Source organism: Leptodactylus fuscus, chromosome 3 (assembly GCF_031893055.1).
Source record: "Leptodactylus fuscus isolate aLepFus1 chromosome 3, aLepFus1.hap2, whole genome shotgun sequence".
Taxonomy (NCBI): domain Eukaryota; kingdom Metazoa; phylum Chordata; class Amphibia; order Anura; family Leptodactylidae; genus Leptodactylus; species Leptodactylus fuscus.
The window spans coordinates 245,082,061-245,100,084 of record NC_134267.1 but is presented as its reverse complement, the minus strand read 5'-3'; the positions used below and the strand labels follow the sequence as shown (position 1 = coordinate 245,100,084).

The 18,024-nt window shown below is 44.1% G+C and overlaps 2 protein-coding genes across 2 annotated transcripts in view; one reads left to right on the top strand and one right to left on the bottom strand.

Moving 5' to 3' along the window:
- Positions 1 to 18,024, top strand: part of LOC142198393 (uncharacterized) — a 600,588-nt gene that overhangs the window by 385,483 nt on the left and 197,081 nt on the right. The window lies entirely within an intron of this gene.
- The window catches only part of LOC142198391 (uncharacterized), a 617,468-nt gene that overhangs the window by 517,512 nt on the left and 81,932 nt on the right, over positions 1 to 18,024 (bottom strand). Inside the window, exons 9-14 of the mRNA XM_075269418.1 lie at positions 10,780 to 10,874; positions 10,277 to 10,435; positions 9,444 to 9,522; positions 9,256 to 9,350; positions 8,748 to 8,906; positions 7,560 to 7,718 (exon numbers count right to left, since the gene is read on the bottom strand). Of these exons, the coding sequence (XP_075125519.1) occupies positions 7,560 to 7,718; positions 8,748 to 8,906; positions 9,256 to 9,350; positions 9,444 to 9,522; positions 10,277 to 10,435; positions 10,780 to 10,874 (746 nt within the window). The remainder of the gene's footprint in view (positions 1 to 7,559; positions 7,719 to 8,747; positions 8,907 to 9,255; positions 9,351 to 9,443; positions 9,523 to 10,276; positions 10,436 to 10,779; positions 10,875 to 18,024) is intronic.

Here is an 18,024-nt window from a genome sequence, read left to right as displayed (position 1 = left end):
ATATTAATTTGGCAATAAACCCCGCATCATGTCAGTAGGCTTATTAACGGAGTCATGCATGATGTTACGGGGGCTGCCCCTAGTTTGCAGCATACAAAGTGCACTGATCTCCTAATTACATCCTGGAGAATAGATTTGCATATTTTTTACCCAGAATCCCTAGCGGAGCAGGAATGACTTGTAAGTCTCCCTACGCCTATGTAGGCACACACTCTCCCTGATGTGTACGAATATCCCCTGACTATAAAACTACAGTCCTTAAAAATTCCAAAACTTCTCATGGGCAACGTGATTTAAAGGGGCGCATGCTAATGTTTCTTTAGCTTAAAATTTGTGTTTCTCTCCATAGTAATGTAGAGGAAAGAAGGTTTCCAAGTAGTTTTCCACTTTCCATATTGAGTTTGGAGTCTGTAGTTGTTAGGCTGTGATAGTGGGGTAATCCTGGGACTTGGGCTTGTTAGATGCCCCCAGACATGCTTCCCCTGCTGTCCCAGTTGCATTGCAGAGGTGTTGGCATCATTTCCTGAGTCGAATTTGGGTTTCCCCTGAAACGAGCATTTTTTCCTCATAGACTATAATGGGATTTGATATTCGGCCAAATAGTCGAATATTGAGGGGCTACTCGAAACGAATAACAAATATTTCACTACTCGCTCATTTCTAATACAGATTTATCAAATAGGACCGCTATACCAGGTTTCAGAGAGTGAAGGGTGTGGTCTGGGAAGACAAGTATGTCCCAGCCTTGCAGCTAATGGGTGTATGGTAAGGATTCACACCAGGGAGGTCAGCTGACTAATCAGGCCCTAATAACAGTCTATGTGTGAGGACTAGCAGTGTGACACCACACAGACAGAGCTGACCTGTCCAGTCCAGACCTCCAAAGCAGGTACTGTTGTTGTTGCCAAGGTGGGAGACTGGTAGCCAGTCTCCTGTATAGTCGGGGAAAAGTTTCCTTACGTTTAAGTTAGTTTCTCAGTGGAGAAGGATTTTGTTTTGTTTATCCTGTGGCTTTGCAAAAGCAGTGTATGTGTTACATGTGAATAAGGCCTGAACTCGTGTGCAATCCAATGTCTGTGTCCCTGTTTCCTGCACTGCTACAAGAATCTACCTGAGCGGTTCCCCACATTTGGTGGAGGATGCGGGCATAAGTGCGGTGAGACATACACAAGCTGAAATAGAAAGCCACAGCTATGGAGGATGTTGTGAGGCAGCTGATACTGGCTAATCATCAGCAGCAGCAGAGACATGCAGTGCTACAAGCATTTACCTGAGCGATTCCCCACATATGGTGGAGGATGCAGGCATAAGTCCAGTGAGACATACACAAGCTGAAATAGAAAGCCACAGCTATGGAGGAGGTTGTGAAACAGCTGATACTGGCTAATCATCATCAGCAGCAGAGACATGCAGTGCTACAAGCATCTACCTGATCGAATCCCCACTATATATATATATACCGTATATAGTAAATTCTACTAAACCCATCTTAGTAATTCAGTTGTTTTATCACTTTATATCAGAGAGAGATTCGCTATCACTAAGAAATATTTAATGTAACCATTAATTGACAGGACTACAATGGTGCAACAGTTGTTTTATGTGACCAGTAACAATGGGGGTGTAATATTTGACCCTGTGACCGGGCCGTCCCTGGTTGATCTCTCTGCCTTCACTACCAGTGCGCTCCGTGCGCCAGCCTACACCCCATTTAATAGAATACCTACAAATATTGTGGCTGTGGAGTAATATTGTGGTCACACTGCATAGGGGGCGCTATGGAGAATCTGGTTAACCCTTTTCTGACATCTGCTGTACTAGTACGGCGCATGTCGGGCGTTTCCCCTGAGATCTCCGGGGTTTTTCTTCGCCTTCCTCTGGATCATGGGGTTGGGGCTCTTCTATCTTAGGACCTTCTTATTTCTGCAGCTCACACTCCATGGACCTGAGATAAGAAGCACAACCCCCATCATTTATTAGGATACAACACAAGCTCTTATTATTAAGGGCTCCTCTGCTTATTGCTAATAAAAGGGATAAAAATCAGCCGTTCCGGTGTCCTTATTGTCTCCGAGTATTTCATTCCATAGTTTACATCATCTACAGAGATAGAAACCGCCAAATAGTCGTCCATGTCCAGATGTATCCTGGTAATACTTGTCGTATACGGCGTTACACTATTACAGGGGATATGTGAGGAGCTCCAGATTTCGCTGGGCTCTTGGTCATCAGAATCTCCGTGTCCTCCTGTCACTCATGTAAGAGGTACAATCCATTACAATCAGTTAGTGCCGTGTTCATACACAGACTCCAGTGCTGACACACTCCGGTCATATGAGGTCTGGCCTTGTCCTGCATTAGGAGGAACCCCGGGCCCCCGCACCAGCATATGGTCTCACAGGGAGTCTGAGGATCTCATCTCGGTAACTAATGGCAGTCAGGCAACCTCTGGCGAGCACATGGAGGGCCGTGCGGCCCCACACCATTACTGAGCCACTGCCGCTCATGCTGTAGGATGTTGCAGCTAGCAGATCATTCTCCACGGCGTCTCCAGACTCTGTCACGTCTGTCACATGTGCTCAGTGTGAACCTACTTTTATTGGTGAAGAGCTCAGGGCGCCAGTGGCCAAGTTGCCAATCCTGGTGTTCTGTGGCAAATGCCAAGCGTCCTGCACGGTGTTGGGCTGCGAGCAGAACCCCCATCTGTCATACCTCCCAACTTATAATCAACAGAACGAGGAACAAAATGTGCAGCGTGTCGCAGCAAATTTAGCCCCGCCCTCTTTTATGTTGACTCCGACCATTCTCATACATTTTTCATGTGCCACCACACAGTATAATCCTCCTCCAGTCACCTGTACACTATATGTCTCCACATTGTAATGTTCCCCTCCAACTGCCCCACAGTATTAGGTCCCTCTCCTGGTGCCCCAGCTTAAACATGAAACTGCATCAGCTGGAGGGGACATTAGCAATGGGGGTAGTTGGAGGGGGCAATAAATAAATGGCAGATGAAGTGGGACATTAAAGGGGCTCCATCAGCAAAATCATGCTGCTAGAGCCCCACATATGCGTGCATAGCCTTTAAAAAGGCTATTCAGGCACAGTAAAAGTTATATTAAACTACCCCCCCGTTTTAAAATAATAACCTAAAAAAGAATGTGCTCTACTTACGCATCGTGCACCCTGGGCGGGCATTCAGGGTCTGCCGTCTTCTTCCTCCGATGTCTTCGGGTCCCACTTGCTCGCGGACACAGATAAAAAAAAATAGCTTGCGCAGCATGCGCAGTAGCACGCGGCTTCTACTACGGCTCTAATGTGTGATAGCGTGTGCTAAGCTGTGTATTTAATCCTCTGATGTGTGATACTGTATACTGAGTTACTGTATGTATCTAATCCTCTGATGTGTGATAGTGTATACTGAGCTGTGTATCTAATCCTATGATGTGTGATAGTGTGTGCTGAGCTGTGTAGCTAATACTCTGATGTGCAATACTGTATACTGAGCTGTGTATCTAATCCTATGATGTGTGATAGTGTGTGCTGAGCTGTGTAGCCAATACTCTGATGTGCAATACTGTATACTGAGCTGTGTATCTAATCCTATGATGTGTGATAGTGTGTGCTGAGCTGTGTAGCCAATACTCTGATGTGCAATACTGTATACTGAGCTGTGTATCTAATCCTCTGATATGTGATACTGTGTGCTGAGTTTTGTATCTAATCCTCTGTGATAGTGTGTGCTGAGCTGTGTTTGTAATCCTCTGATGTGTGATACTGTGTGCTTAGCTGTGTATCTAATCCCCTGATGTGTGATGGTGTGTTGAACTGTGTATCTAATCTTCTGTGTCATACTGTCTGCTGAGCTGTGTGTCTAATCCTCTCGTGTGTATCTCAGTTTGGATATCAGTGTTGGATTGTGCATGTGGAGTGACCATGTGTACGGCAGTTGGAATATGAGTGTATGACTTGCATTGACTAATGGAGGTCATTTTTTGGGAATACTGTATCTCAGGAACGGTACATTCTAGAGAGCTGAGACCCGGTCTAAAACTTTCCTGGACACCTGATATACCTGTGTGCCAAATTTGGTGAGGACCGGCCCAGTCGTTGGGTCGCGCATAAAGAACAGACAGACAGGAACTCATTTCTATATATGTAAGAGATAAAGAGGAATGCCTGGTCCGATTACCAAGACTAGATCAGGGGCCCCTGTATTCTTTTTGTCATCTTTACCGGGTCTAGTTGTATATTGTCATAGTGATGGATTGTGTGTAATCCTAGATCTCTCCTGTGAGGAGGATAGAATTTCTTCCATGCTTTGATAATGGCTTAGTGGATGTTTTCTCCTCTGACTCAGAGGGTAAAGTGTTGCGTTGATTATTGCTCCATTATTATATCTTAGTGTCACTTCAGCTGGTTTGTTCTGATAGTTCTGTGATTTAGTTTTATAACAAAGAAGTTTTTGGTAACTTTATTTATTTTATTTTGCACAGTTTGAAACCACATTATAGTAACTTAGTCTCACTATCCTTTATTATAGATCTAGAAGGGGCTCAGGTGCAAACTAAAGAGCCTAAAAGGAATAAGATTTCTTCTATGGTTTCTCTCCTGTGTGAATTCTTTGATGTTTTAGAAAACTGCCTTTACTACTAAATGATTTCCCACATTCAGAACATGAATAAGGCTTCTCTCCTTTGTGAATTTTCTCATGTTTAACAAGACTTACTTTCTTTGTGAAACGAATCCCACATTCAGAACAGGAAAAAGGCTTCTCCCCTGTGTGTTTTCTCTCATGAACAATAAGTTCACATTTATGTGAAAAACACTTTCCACATTCCAAACATGTATATGGTTTCTCCCCTGTGTGAATTCTCTCATGTTTAACAAGTTTTGATATATCTTTAAAACTTTTTCCACATTCTAAACATCGATTTGCTCTTCTATGAATTGTCTCATGTCTTACAAGAGATCCTTTATCCTTAAAACATTTTCTGCATTCTGAACATGAATATGGCCTCTCTCCCGTGTGAATTCTCTGATGTATAACAAGACTTGTTTTAGTTGTAAAACATTTCCCACATTCAGAACATGAATACAGCTTCTCTCCTGTGTGAATTCGCTGATGTGTAACAAGAGTTGATTTCTGAGTAAAGCATTTTCCACATTCTGAACATGAATATGGCTTCTCTCCTGTGTGAAGTCTCTGATGTACACCAAGATCCTTTCTACTTGTAAAACATCTCCCACATTCTGAACATGAATATGGCTTCTCTCCTTTGTGATATCTCTCATGTTTAGCCAGGTCTGATTTATGCACAAAACGTTTATGACATATTGAACATGCAAATGGCTTCTCTCCCGTGTGAATTTTTTTGTGTCTAGAAAAACTGCATCTCTTTATAAACTCTTTTCCACATACATCACACGGATACTTCTTCTCCCCTTTCTTCCTGGTACTTGTGGTCACAATCTGTGGTTGGTCAGAAGGTTCCTCATGATTTGGGGAATTATATGATGGATCTGTACTGTGACGTCCTGGATGTACATGAGGGGTAATGAGGTTTTCTCCTGAGGAGCGCTCCATCATATCTTCACCTTCTCCTTTATCACTTACTGATAACATGACGTTTCCCTCAGAGATCACACTGGGATTTTCTGTTGGAGTAAAAATGGATTTAGAGATTTGTTTTTTTTCAATATACAAAATAAAGTAATAACATTTATTAAACATCTATTAGACTGGAAACACATAGGGGGGCGCTCACACTAGCGTCAGTGTCTGACAGTTAGCATCCGATGCTAATGTCTGCAGAAGATTTTAGCATCAGACACTAGCTGTGTCCGTTCACAATTTCCATTGTTTTAAATGGGACACCATGTAGTGTCCTTAAATGTCCGTTTGCAAAGATGTCCGATTTTTCAAGCGGACAGCAAAATCTTACATGTAAGATTCAGACCCTTCACATTTTTCCCCTCTTTGTTTCATTGCAGCCACGTTATTTCTTAGTAATGGACACTTGGCCCCATCTTGACAGCATGAACAGCAGAGGAGGAACATAAAGAACCCTGACTCAATGGAACTGCATCACTGCTGACAGATGTAATGTCTTACTGTGACTGAAATGATAAGCCAAGTAATCACAAATATCATCTCCATTCTGAGGAACTAAACAACCCCACGGGCATTGGAGGCGCTGCGAAGACCAGAAGTATTGTAAGTACCACCCACATTTCTATTGTTCCTTGCAGTTGTGACAGTAGCACGGGTGATTCTTCATCCGTCCTTACTCTGTCTTGTTGCTTCTCAGATATTTACTGCACTGCTTAAATGGTAGTATTTAACATGAATACATTTTATTCAATATTAAAAGTTTGGACTATGCGCACTCTGATACTGTGTGAACAGACACTATGATAAATGTTGTATGTGAGCCCTAATGGCGCATAAGTAACTGCACCTACTAAAAAATATACGTGTATTTTTAAAGAATACTATGTGGTTTGTTTGTTTTTTGCAAAAATCCAACAACAAAATGAGATTTGGCGCTAAAAGGGTGACCCGGCAAGACTAATGTTGGTGGGACTAAAGTGGAGCAGCACTGGCAGGTCTGACGGTATTCAAAAAAAAAATAAAAAATTCTTAACAATATCAGTTATGGCACTCTAAGGGGCCGTTCACACGGCGCAATTTACGGCGCAGCGTTTACGCTCGCAAACGCGGCATATACGCTAGCGTAACGCGGCACTCCGTGCCAAAATAAGCACAATATGAGCGCCGCGTTACGCCATGTGAACGGCCCCTAAGGGTGACTTGCCCAGAGTATGTAAAACAGTGGACAGTCCCAATACAGTTCAGCAGAATTTACCCCCCCCCCCCACGTCTATGATTTCTCTGCCTCTAATCGATGCTCCAGAATTGTTCTCCTGAATCTCGAAGGGGGAACCGACCTGAAGAAACCTGGGACTTCTCCTTCTCCATTCATGACTCCGTACCTGTGGTAACACCTCCTGGAATCCCCTCCTCCACTTCCCTCTTACACAGGTGATGGCCCCTCATCCTCTCTTCTTCAGCCTCCGCTTTAATATCAGTCACATCTTCTCCCTGATTTCTGGCAATGGCTCCATCTGTAGGAAACACACAGTGATGGGATAGATTGCCATGTGATGAGGAGATGATGGGAGTAGTAGTATCTAGAGGAGAAAGTCTCCGCTCCTTACACTGCTGATCAGTCCAGGAATCCGTCTCGTCTTTTGCTTCTTCTTTAACCTCAGCCTTAATATCCATCAGATCTTCACCCTAAACAATGAAAAATAAGTTGGTCAGACCAGGATCCTGCAGATCAGTGTCCAGAGCCTTGTATAGAAGCTAAGCTGCAGTAACTGTATTCCGCCACTATACATAGGATGGCGCTGTCTGCTCCACTCACTGTCTATTGGCTGCTGAGAACATCTGACTGGTGGGGGTGCCGGGTGTCAAACACCACCGATCTGATAATTATGGCCTATTGTTCAGTAACTTTACAGTCGGATGTTGATGAGACTTTAGCGCCATTTACCTGCTGATTGTCTGGGACATTCCCCTCCGGGCAGTCCTGTGGAGTAGTAGTATCTAGAGGAGAAAGTCTCCGCTCCTTACACTGCTGATCAGTCCAGTAATCCGTCTCCTCTTCTGCTTCTTCTTTAACCTCAGCCTTAACATCCATCAGATTTTCACCCTGAACAGAGAAGAAATAATGTAAAAGTCACTTCAGTTCAGTCAGGTTTTGATGAGAATCTAGCGGCTTCTACCTGCTGTCTGGATCTGGCGGTATTCTAACACAGGAACATTCCCATGTGGACAGAAAAGGTACAAAATCTGCCCGCACATACTGACCACTGACAGGATAGAGATACCAAACTCTAACAGGGAATATAAAATCCCAGGTGTGTTCACCTGTAACACACCTAATGTGGTGTATTTGATCATTTGCACCAAATGTTCCACTGAAAATCTGTATGTTGGAGAGACCGGACAGAAACTCAGAATGAGAATTAATTCACATCGCCATACAATCAAACAACAGAGAACTGATCTTCCGTGCCAAAACACTTCTGCCACGAAGATCATAACATCATCAATGACATGAAAATCTTGATCTTAAAAGGGAACTTTAAATCAAGGAAACAGCGACTGATTTATGAGTACAAGGCCATGACCCTATTCAAGTCGCTGGACAGTGGAATGAACGTTTCACGTGGGTTTATGTCTTTCTATACAAATTACTGAACTGAGACAGCCATAAAGATAAGAACCTGGGATCTGGCAATTGATTATTTGTTTTTATAAGTATATAGTAATAAGCCTCTTCCCCCCTCCCTCCTGTAATCCTACCCCTGTGTCCAGTTATAAATATGCAGCCTCTAGAAAGTGTTTTTAGTTATATCTGAAGAAGGAGCTCAGAGGAAGCTTCGAAACGTCATATTCTGTCATCATTATAAGTTAGCCATTAAAAAAGGTATCACCTACTGAAGACTTAAAAAGTTTTTTTTGTTTTTTTTTATAGCTGCTAAATAGTCTAACTCCATAGTATTATATCAGTGACAACCACCACCAGGGGAACTAGGAAGATCTGGGTACTGTCCTGTATACAACTAATGATTGGGAACTAGAACGGCAACAGGCTGGTACTACTAGCATTCTCTGCTAAGGAAACTTATCTTTCCTCAAGACAGAACAGTGAAGGGAAGACTTCAGCGCCATCTACCTGCTGATTATCTGAGACATTCTCCTCCGGGCAGTCCTGTGGAGTAGTAGTATCTAGAGGATAAAGTCTCCGCTCCTTACACTGCTGATCAGTCCAGGAATCCGTCTCTTCTTCTGTTTTTTCTTTAACCTCAGCCTTAATATCCATCAGATCTTCACCCTAAACAGGGAAGAAACAACATTCACTTGGGTTCAGTCACTTTATGGTCAGATATTGGTGAGTCTATAGCTCCATCTACCTGCTGACTGTCTGGTACATGTATGAGTACAGGAGCAGTGAGCTCCACCCCCTATAAAGATGTATCCCAGGACTCAGCAGCGCCATCTACCTGCTGACTGTCTGGGACATGTAGGAGTACAGGAGCGGCGAGTTCCACCCCCTAGATAGATGTACCCCAGGACTCAGCAGCGCCATCTACCTGCTGACTGTCTGGTACATGTATGAGTACAGGAGCGGCGAGCTCCACCCCCTATATAGATGTACCCCAGGACTCAGCAGCGCCATCTACCTGCTGACTGTCTGGGACATTCTCCTCCGGGCAGTCCTGGGAATACAGAGGACACAGGGGACTTCTCTTGGGGGGATTTCTCCTACTGGATCCATCTGTAGGAAACACACAGTGATGGGATAGATTGCCATGTGATGAGGAGATGATGGGAGTAGTAGTATCTAGAGGAGAAAATCTCCGCTCCTTACACTGCTGATCAGTCCAGTAATCCGTCTCCTCTTCTGCTTCTTCTTTAACCTCAGCCTTAATATTAATCAGATCTTCAGCCTGAACAGAGAAGAAATAATGTAAAAGTCACTTCAGTTCGGTCAGGTTTTGATGAGAATTTAGCGGCATCTACCTGCTGTCTGGATCTGGCGGTATTATGTGCACATCCCTCCATATGTTCCTGTTCTAGGAAGGGTTACACGTGGCCTTCATCTGATGATCACAAGTAGCCCTTATACACTCTGTGTAATGACCCTCCGCACCCTCTAAAATATAAATTCCCCCTTGCTCCCACACTATGCCCAGGGAACATGTATTCATCATTGCAGCCCTCAGCAATCAGTGCCGCCTCCACAGTGATGGAAGTGATCATTGCACTAAGAAAGGGGATATGGCTGTGAGTCCTGACATGAAGGAGTCCCTGCATTAGGAAGGGTTACTGGTGCTCATACTTACTAGGCGGCCACTAACTCCCAAGGGCACTCTGATGTAATTCAGCAAATGAGCTGTCACTGACTCATTTACTGCGTGAGAGGCGGAAGATTTGGGCTCAGGCGAGGGGAGTATTATAACTGCCTAATTCCTGCTGTGTGATTGGTGGGCTTAGTATTAGCTGCTAAATAGTCTAACTCCATAGTATTATATCAGTGACAACCACCACCAGGGGAACTAGGAAGATCTGGGTATTGTCCTGTATACAACTAATGGTTGGGAACTAGAACGGCAACAGGCTGGTACTACTATCACTCTCTGCTAAGGAAACTTATCTTTCCTCAAGACAGAACAGTGAAGGGAAGAGTTCAGTGCCATCTACCTGCTGATTATCTGGGACATTCTCCTCCGGGCAGTCCTGTGGAGTAGTAGTATCTAGAGGATAAAGTCTCCGCTCCTTACACTGCTGATCAGTCCAGGAATCCGTCTCTTCTTCTGTTTCTTCTTTAACCTCAGCCTTAATATCCATCAGATCTTCACCCTAAACAGGGAAGAAACAACATTCACTTGGGTTCAGTCATTTTATGGTCAGGTTTTGGTGAGTCTTTAGTGCCATCTACCTGCTGACTGTCTGGTACATGTATGAGTGCAGGAGCGGCGAGCTCCACCTCCTATATAGATGTACCCCAGGACTCAGCAGCGCCATCTACCTGCTGACTGTCTGGTACATGTATGAGTACAGGAGCGCGAGCTCCACCCCCTATATAGATGTACCCCAGGACTCAGCAGCGCCATCTACCTGCTGTCTGGGACATGTATGAGTACAGGAGCGGCGAGCTCCACCCCCTATAAAGATGTACCCCAGGACTCAGCAGCGCCAACTACCTGCTGACTGTCTGGGACATTCTCCTCTGGGCAGTCCTGGGAATACAGAGGACTCAGGGGACATCTCTCGGGGGGATTTCTCCTACTGGATCCATCTGTAGGAAACACACAGTGATGGGATAGATTGCCATGTGATGAGGAGATGATGGGAGTAGTAGTATCTAGAGTAGAAAGTCTCCGCTCCTTACACTGCTGATCAGTCCAGTAATCCGTCTCCTCTTCTGCTTCATCTTTAACCTCAGCCTTAATATTCATCAGATCTTCACCCTAAACAGGGAAGAAGCAACATTCACTTGGCTTCAGATATCTGATATACACTGACCAGTAAAGGGTAACAATGCTCTGATCTTATGACTTTCAGGCTCCAGATCTTTCCATCCACTACAGCTCGGAACGTGAGACTCCCATCATGTCATACATAATCCTCTCGCCTCTCTCATACATGTGACAATCATAATTAATAATACAATATAGCTGTTTAGTATGTTATATATTTTGTGGGGGAGGGTCACATGATTGGGTGAACTCTCTATGTTATGTTATTGTTGGTGTCCTATTAGCCCTGTCATATTACATATTTGCTGCCCCCCTTTGAGAAGTTGAGGCTCACCTTTTTTTGGACCATCATTCCAGACTTGTGTAACGCCCGTCGCACGGTGCTTGCATGGACGTCTGTGATCTCACTATCACGAAGCATACGAGCCACCTCCACTGCTGTGCTTATCGTGCCAGAACTGAGAGACCTGGTGATGAGCTGACTTGTTGATTCCGATATTTTGCCTGGACGTCCACCTCTGGGCTTTGGAATGGATGGACGGACTTCATTTCGTATTCTTCCCACCGTCATGGCACTCACGTGATGCATTTTGGCAATCTCCTTGGCCGAGAGACCGCGATTGATGAGCTGGATGATGCTATTTCTCTTTTCTTGGGAAATCTTCTTCATGGCTGATCCTCGATGTGAACCAGTGATCTTTCACTTTGGAATCCACCTAATAAAACCCCGAACTATCGGGGAATGTGAGGAAAGATTGTCATTTGTAGGATACAAGAAGATTTTTACACCACCAGGAGCACAAGGCTTTATTGGTACAGGACGGCTTCCGTCTGGCAAAATCCTGGGAGCCATTCTACTACTGCGACATTGGGGAGCCCTAAGAAGGTCTATGGTAGCCCCCAATAGCTATGGAGTAAAACTCCAACAGACTGCCTTACAGTTATACCTACCAAACTCTAGTGCACCAGCAATCTAAAGATCCCAGGTCCGAGCTCCTTGTAACAATATTGTCCCATACCATGAGCGTGCAGCAAAAAAATCAAAAAGAGCCAACCCCCAAGTTTTTTGTCTCCCATAAAAACTTGAATAGAAAGTGATCAAAGCATCCGACATTCCCTAAAAAAGGCATCTGACCCCCCATAAAGGGAAAAAAAACGTTATGCATACCTATATAGGGAAATATAACTTTTGGATTTTTTTAAGGTGTTAAAATATACCAATAACTATGTAAATTTGGCATCCCCTGAATTGTACTGACCCCTGAGATACAAGTGACCGGTCATTCTGGCTGCACAGCGAATGCTGTAAAAACGTAGCCTGTAAGAAAGTCGCGTAAATATCGTTTTTCACCAATTCCACCCCATTCTGCATTTTTTCCAGCGTCCTATCACATCGTACAGAATATTAGCCCCTAATACTATACTACGCGCTCTGCACGCGCGTTCGATTGTGGGGCAGGGAACAAGTAAAAAACAAAAAAAAGGGTAAAAGTAAAAAGGACAGTGATAAAAATAAATTCCGCACTACAAAAAAAAAAAAAAAAAAAAACTGTTTTACTTGTCCCGTACAGGAGACTCCATAAAAAATATCCACATCCAATGCAATGTGCAAATCAATGTACCGTACCTGGGTCACCTCGTCTCCACAAAACACAGCAATGCAAAGCAAATAGAAAGGTCAAACCTACCAAATCCTGGCCCAAATACAAACTACAACTCGCCCCACAAATAAAGGATATAGGCCAGAGAATACGCTGACGCAGCAAAACTAATAGAAATCTGCCAAAATCGGAATGACCCGACAGACTCGATAGAATTGCAAACATTAAAGCTAATCAAAATATCACATGTATCCCAAAAGTGTGTAAAATTAGAGTACAACTCAGCAAATAAAAAGCCCTCCCTTAGGTATCTCAACGGAAAAATAACAAAAATAAACTAAAAAGATATATGAAGGTAGTGGCACCGTTCTGTGTTAAAATACAACACCTCAATGTGTATACGGCAACAAGGTATGAATAGCAGGCAAAGTGATGTGGTATATAGGTGGTGCTCACTGTTGAAAGGATATATAAAAAAAAGTCTTAGGCAAAAAATTGTAAAGGGAAACAGGGCACTCACCAACCAAAAGTAAAATTTTCAAGCTTTAATTCGTCATCATTAAAAAAATGGCACTTAGACAGCATACACAATCAGAGATGGATTAAACGGAATGCAGAGACAATGAAGCAACGACCATTTCGTGCTAGACGCACTTCATCAGGCTTCGGCCGCCGGCAGAAGTGCTGAGGGGAGTTCCCGGCTGCCAAGGATTCGGCCGCAGGTCCCCTTCGGGTCTGGCCGGCCAAGGTCTTCCTTCGGGTCCGCCCTCAGTGCTCCTACGGCGGCAGGGGATCTCCCTCAGCTCTTCAGGTCCGCCCTTGAGAGAGCGGTCGCGACCTCTCCCTCCTCTCTCCATGGGCATGGCGGCGCCTGCCGCTTCCCCGCGGAGGCTTCAAGTTCCACCCGCAGAGGGCAGCTCTGCTGTAACTCTTACAGCGGAGATGCCGGAGCTCAAGAGCTCCAGCATTACCGCCGGTAGGATTTACAGCGGAAGTGCCTATGGTAGTAGCTAGCAGGCCCGGAACGCAGAAACACACCAGATGCGGGCCTGAGGTTATGTGGCCACGTCACCCCGTGTGTGATAGAGCAATGTGGGGGGCGAGGTCTGCGTTCCGGGCCCGCTAGCACAAGTACCGGAAGTATTACTGCAGTATGAAATGAACAGCACCAACCTGCCAGGAGCGTGGTGGTGTTGCAGGCCCTGCACCCGCCCCGGTGTCTGTATAGTGGGTCCAGACGCCGGGTGTGTAACTATAATATTGCCGTAATGACTTCAGTATAAGCCGAGGAGGACAAAAACTGTGCTGAAAAACTGGGCTTATACTCGAGTATATACGGTAAATGATTTTCCCAGGGTCACCGTAGTTTGACACCTGTATGTAAGGCAACTTGTTCTTTGTATTGTGTGAATGACTTTTTGATCCCTTTTATTTTGTTACTTTTGGGGGGGGGGGTCAAAGTGACAAAAATACATGAATTTGTGGATTGGGATATATTATATATAATGCGCAGTGCCTGGGATACATAACACTAGTGTTGGATAGTGAGAGGTGATCCCGGCCTCACACATGGCGATACCTAATATGTTTCATTACATTGTGTGAGGTTTTTTTTTGTTTTTTTTTAATATCAAAGGGATTTTAAAAACTGTAAAGGGATTATCTCGGTAACCCAAAAATAATCTGCAGGTCGATCCCCAGCAGTGACAAATCCTCGCCGCTCCCTTCTGCAGCCTTTATTTTCCTTGCTGCTCCTTGTTACTTACAGGCAGTGAATCTGTGAGCAAACGACATTCCCCAGGATTCATCTGCCGACACTCACACTCTGTGATCACTGATCATGGAGGGAGGGGGAGGGGCTTGTAAACAAAACATCACAGAATCATGTGACCTCCAAAGTGGGAGGGATTTATTACCTGAGATTTCATTTCTGGAGAGAATGAAGAAGGGAAAGGAACACGGGCGGATGATTATCTATATACACCCAACAGATCCAACCTATATAACCTATACACACCCAACAGAACCCACCTATACACACCCGACAGACCACACCTATATAACCTATATACACCTATATTATTACCTATACACACCCAACAGACCCCACCTATATTATTACCTATATACACCGGACAGACCACACCTATATTATTACCTATATACCCCGGACAGATCACACCTATATTATTACCTATACACACCCGACAGACCACACCTATATTATTACCTATATACACCGGACAGACCACACCTATATTATTACCTATATACACCGGACAGATCACACCTATATTATTACCTATATACACCGGACAGACCACACCTATATTATTACCTATATACACCGGACAGACCCCACCTATATTATTACCTATACACACCCAACAGACCCCACCTATATTATTACCTATACACACCCAACAGACCCCACCTATATTATTACCTATATACACCGGACAGACCACACCTATATTATTACCTATATACCCCGGACAGATCACACCTATATTATTACCTATACACACCCGACAGACCACACCTATATTATTACCTATATACACCGGACAGACCACACCTATATTATTACCTATATACCCCGGACAGATCACACCTATATTATTACCTATACACACCCGACAGACCACACCTATATTATTACCTATATACACCGGACAGACCACACCTATATTATTACCTATATACACCGGACAGACCACACCTATATAACCTATATACACCGGACAGATCACACCTATATTATTACCTATATACACCGGACAGATCACACCTATATTATTACCTATATACACACAGGACAGACCACACCTATATTATTACCTATATACACCTGACAGACCCCACCTATATTATTACCTATACACACCCGACAGACCACACCTATATAACCTATATACACCTATATTATTACCTATACACACCCGACAGACCACACCTATATTATTACCTATATACACTGGACAGACCCCACCTATATTATTACCTATATACACCTGACAGACCCCACCTATATTATTACCTATACACACCGGACAGACCCCACCTATATTATTACCTATACACACCCGACAGACCCCACCTATATTATTACCTATATACACTGGACAGATCACACCTATATTATTACCTATACACACCCGACAGACCCCACCTATATTATTACCTATATACACCCGACAGACCACACCTATATTATTACCTATATACACCGGACAGATCACACCTATATTATTACCTACACTCACCGGCCACTTTATTAGGTACACCTGTCCAACTGCTCGTTAACACTTAATTTCTAATCAGCCAATCACATGGCGGCAACTCAGTGCATTTAGGCATGTAGACATGGTCAAGACAATCTCCTGCAGTTCAAACCGAGCATCAGTATGGGGAAGAAAGGTGATTTGAGTGCCTTTGAACGTGGCATGGTTGTTGGTGCCAGAAGGGCTGGTCTGAGTATTTCAGAAACTGCTGAGCTACTGGGATTTTCACGCACAACCATCTCTAGGGTTTACAGAGAATGGTCCGAAAAAGAAAAAACATCCAGTGAGTGGCAGTTCTGTGGGCGGAAATGCGTTGTTGATGCCAGAGGTCAGAGGAGAATGGCCAGACTGGTTCGAGCTGATAGAAAGGCAACAGTGACTCAAATAGCCACCCGTTACACCCAAGGTAGCCAGAAGAGCATCTCTGAACGCCGCACAGTACGTCCAACTTTGAGGCTACAGATGGGCTACAGCAGCAGAAGACCACACCGGGTGCCACTCCTTTCAGCTAAGAACAGGAAACTGAGGCTACAATTTGCACAAGCTCATCGAAATTGGACAATTGAAGATTGGAAAAACGTTGCCTGGTCTGATGAGTCTCGATTTCTGCTGCGACATTCGGATGGTAGGGTCAGAATTTGGCGCCAACAACATGAAAGCATGGATCCATCCTGCCTTGTATCGGTAACGGTTCAGGCTGGTGGTGGGGGTGTCATGGTGTGGGGAATATTTTCTTGGCACTCTTTGGGCCCCTTGGTACCAATTGAGCATCGTTGCAACGCCAAAGCCTACCTGAGTATTGTTGCTGACCATGTCCATCCCTTTATGACCACAATGTACCCAACATCTGATGGCTACTTTCAGCAGGATAATGCAATGCCATGTCATAAAGCTGGAATCATCTCAGACTGGTTTCTTGAACATGACAATGAGTTCACTGTACTCCAATGGCCTCCACAGTCACCAGATCTCAATCCAATAGAGGAGCATCTTTGGGATGTGGTGGAACGGGAGATTCGCATCATGGATGTGCAGCCGACAAATCTGCGACTGTAACTGTGTGATGTCATCATGTCAATATGGAGCAAAATCTCTGAGGAATGCTTCCAGCACCTTGTTGTATCTATGCCACGAAGAATGGAGGCAGTTCTGAAGGCAAAAGGGGGTCCAACCCGTTACTAGCATGGTGGACCTAATAAAGTGGCCGGTGAGTGTATACACACCTGACAGACCACACCTATATTATTACCTATATACACCGGACAGACCCCACCTATATTATTACCTATATACACACCCGACAGACCACACCTATATTATTACCTATATACACACCTGACAGATCCCACCTATATTATTACCTATATACACCGGACAGACCACACCTATATTATTACCTATATACACAGTACAGATCACACCTATATTATTACCTATATACACCGGACAGATCACACCTATATTATTACCTATATACACCCGACAGACCCCACCTATATTATTACCTATACACACCGGACAGACCACACCTATATTATTACCTATACACACCGGACAGATCACACCTATATTATTACCTATACACACCCGACAGATCACACCTATATTATTACCTATACACACCTGACAGACCACACCTATATTATTACTTATACACACCCGACAGACCACACCTATATTATTACCTATACACACCGGACAGATCACACCTATATTATTACCTATATACACACCCGACAGACCACACCTATATTATTACCTATACACACCCGACAGACCACACCTATATTATTACCTATACACACCGGACAGACCACACCTATATTATTACCTATACACACCGGACAGACCACACCTATATTATTACCTATACACACCGGACAGATCACACCTATATTATTACCTATACACACCGGACAGACCACACCTATATTATTACCTATACACACCGGACAGACCACACCTATATTATTACCTATACACACCGGACAGACCACACCTATATTATTACCTATACACACCGGACAGACCACACCTATATTATTACCTATACACACCGGACAGATCACACCTATATTATTACC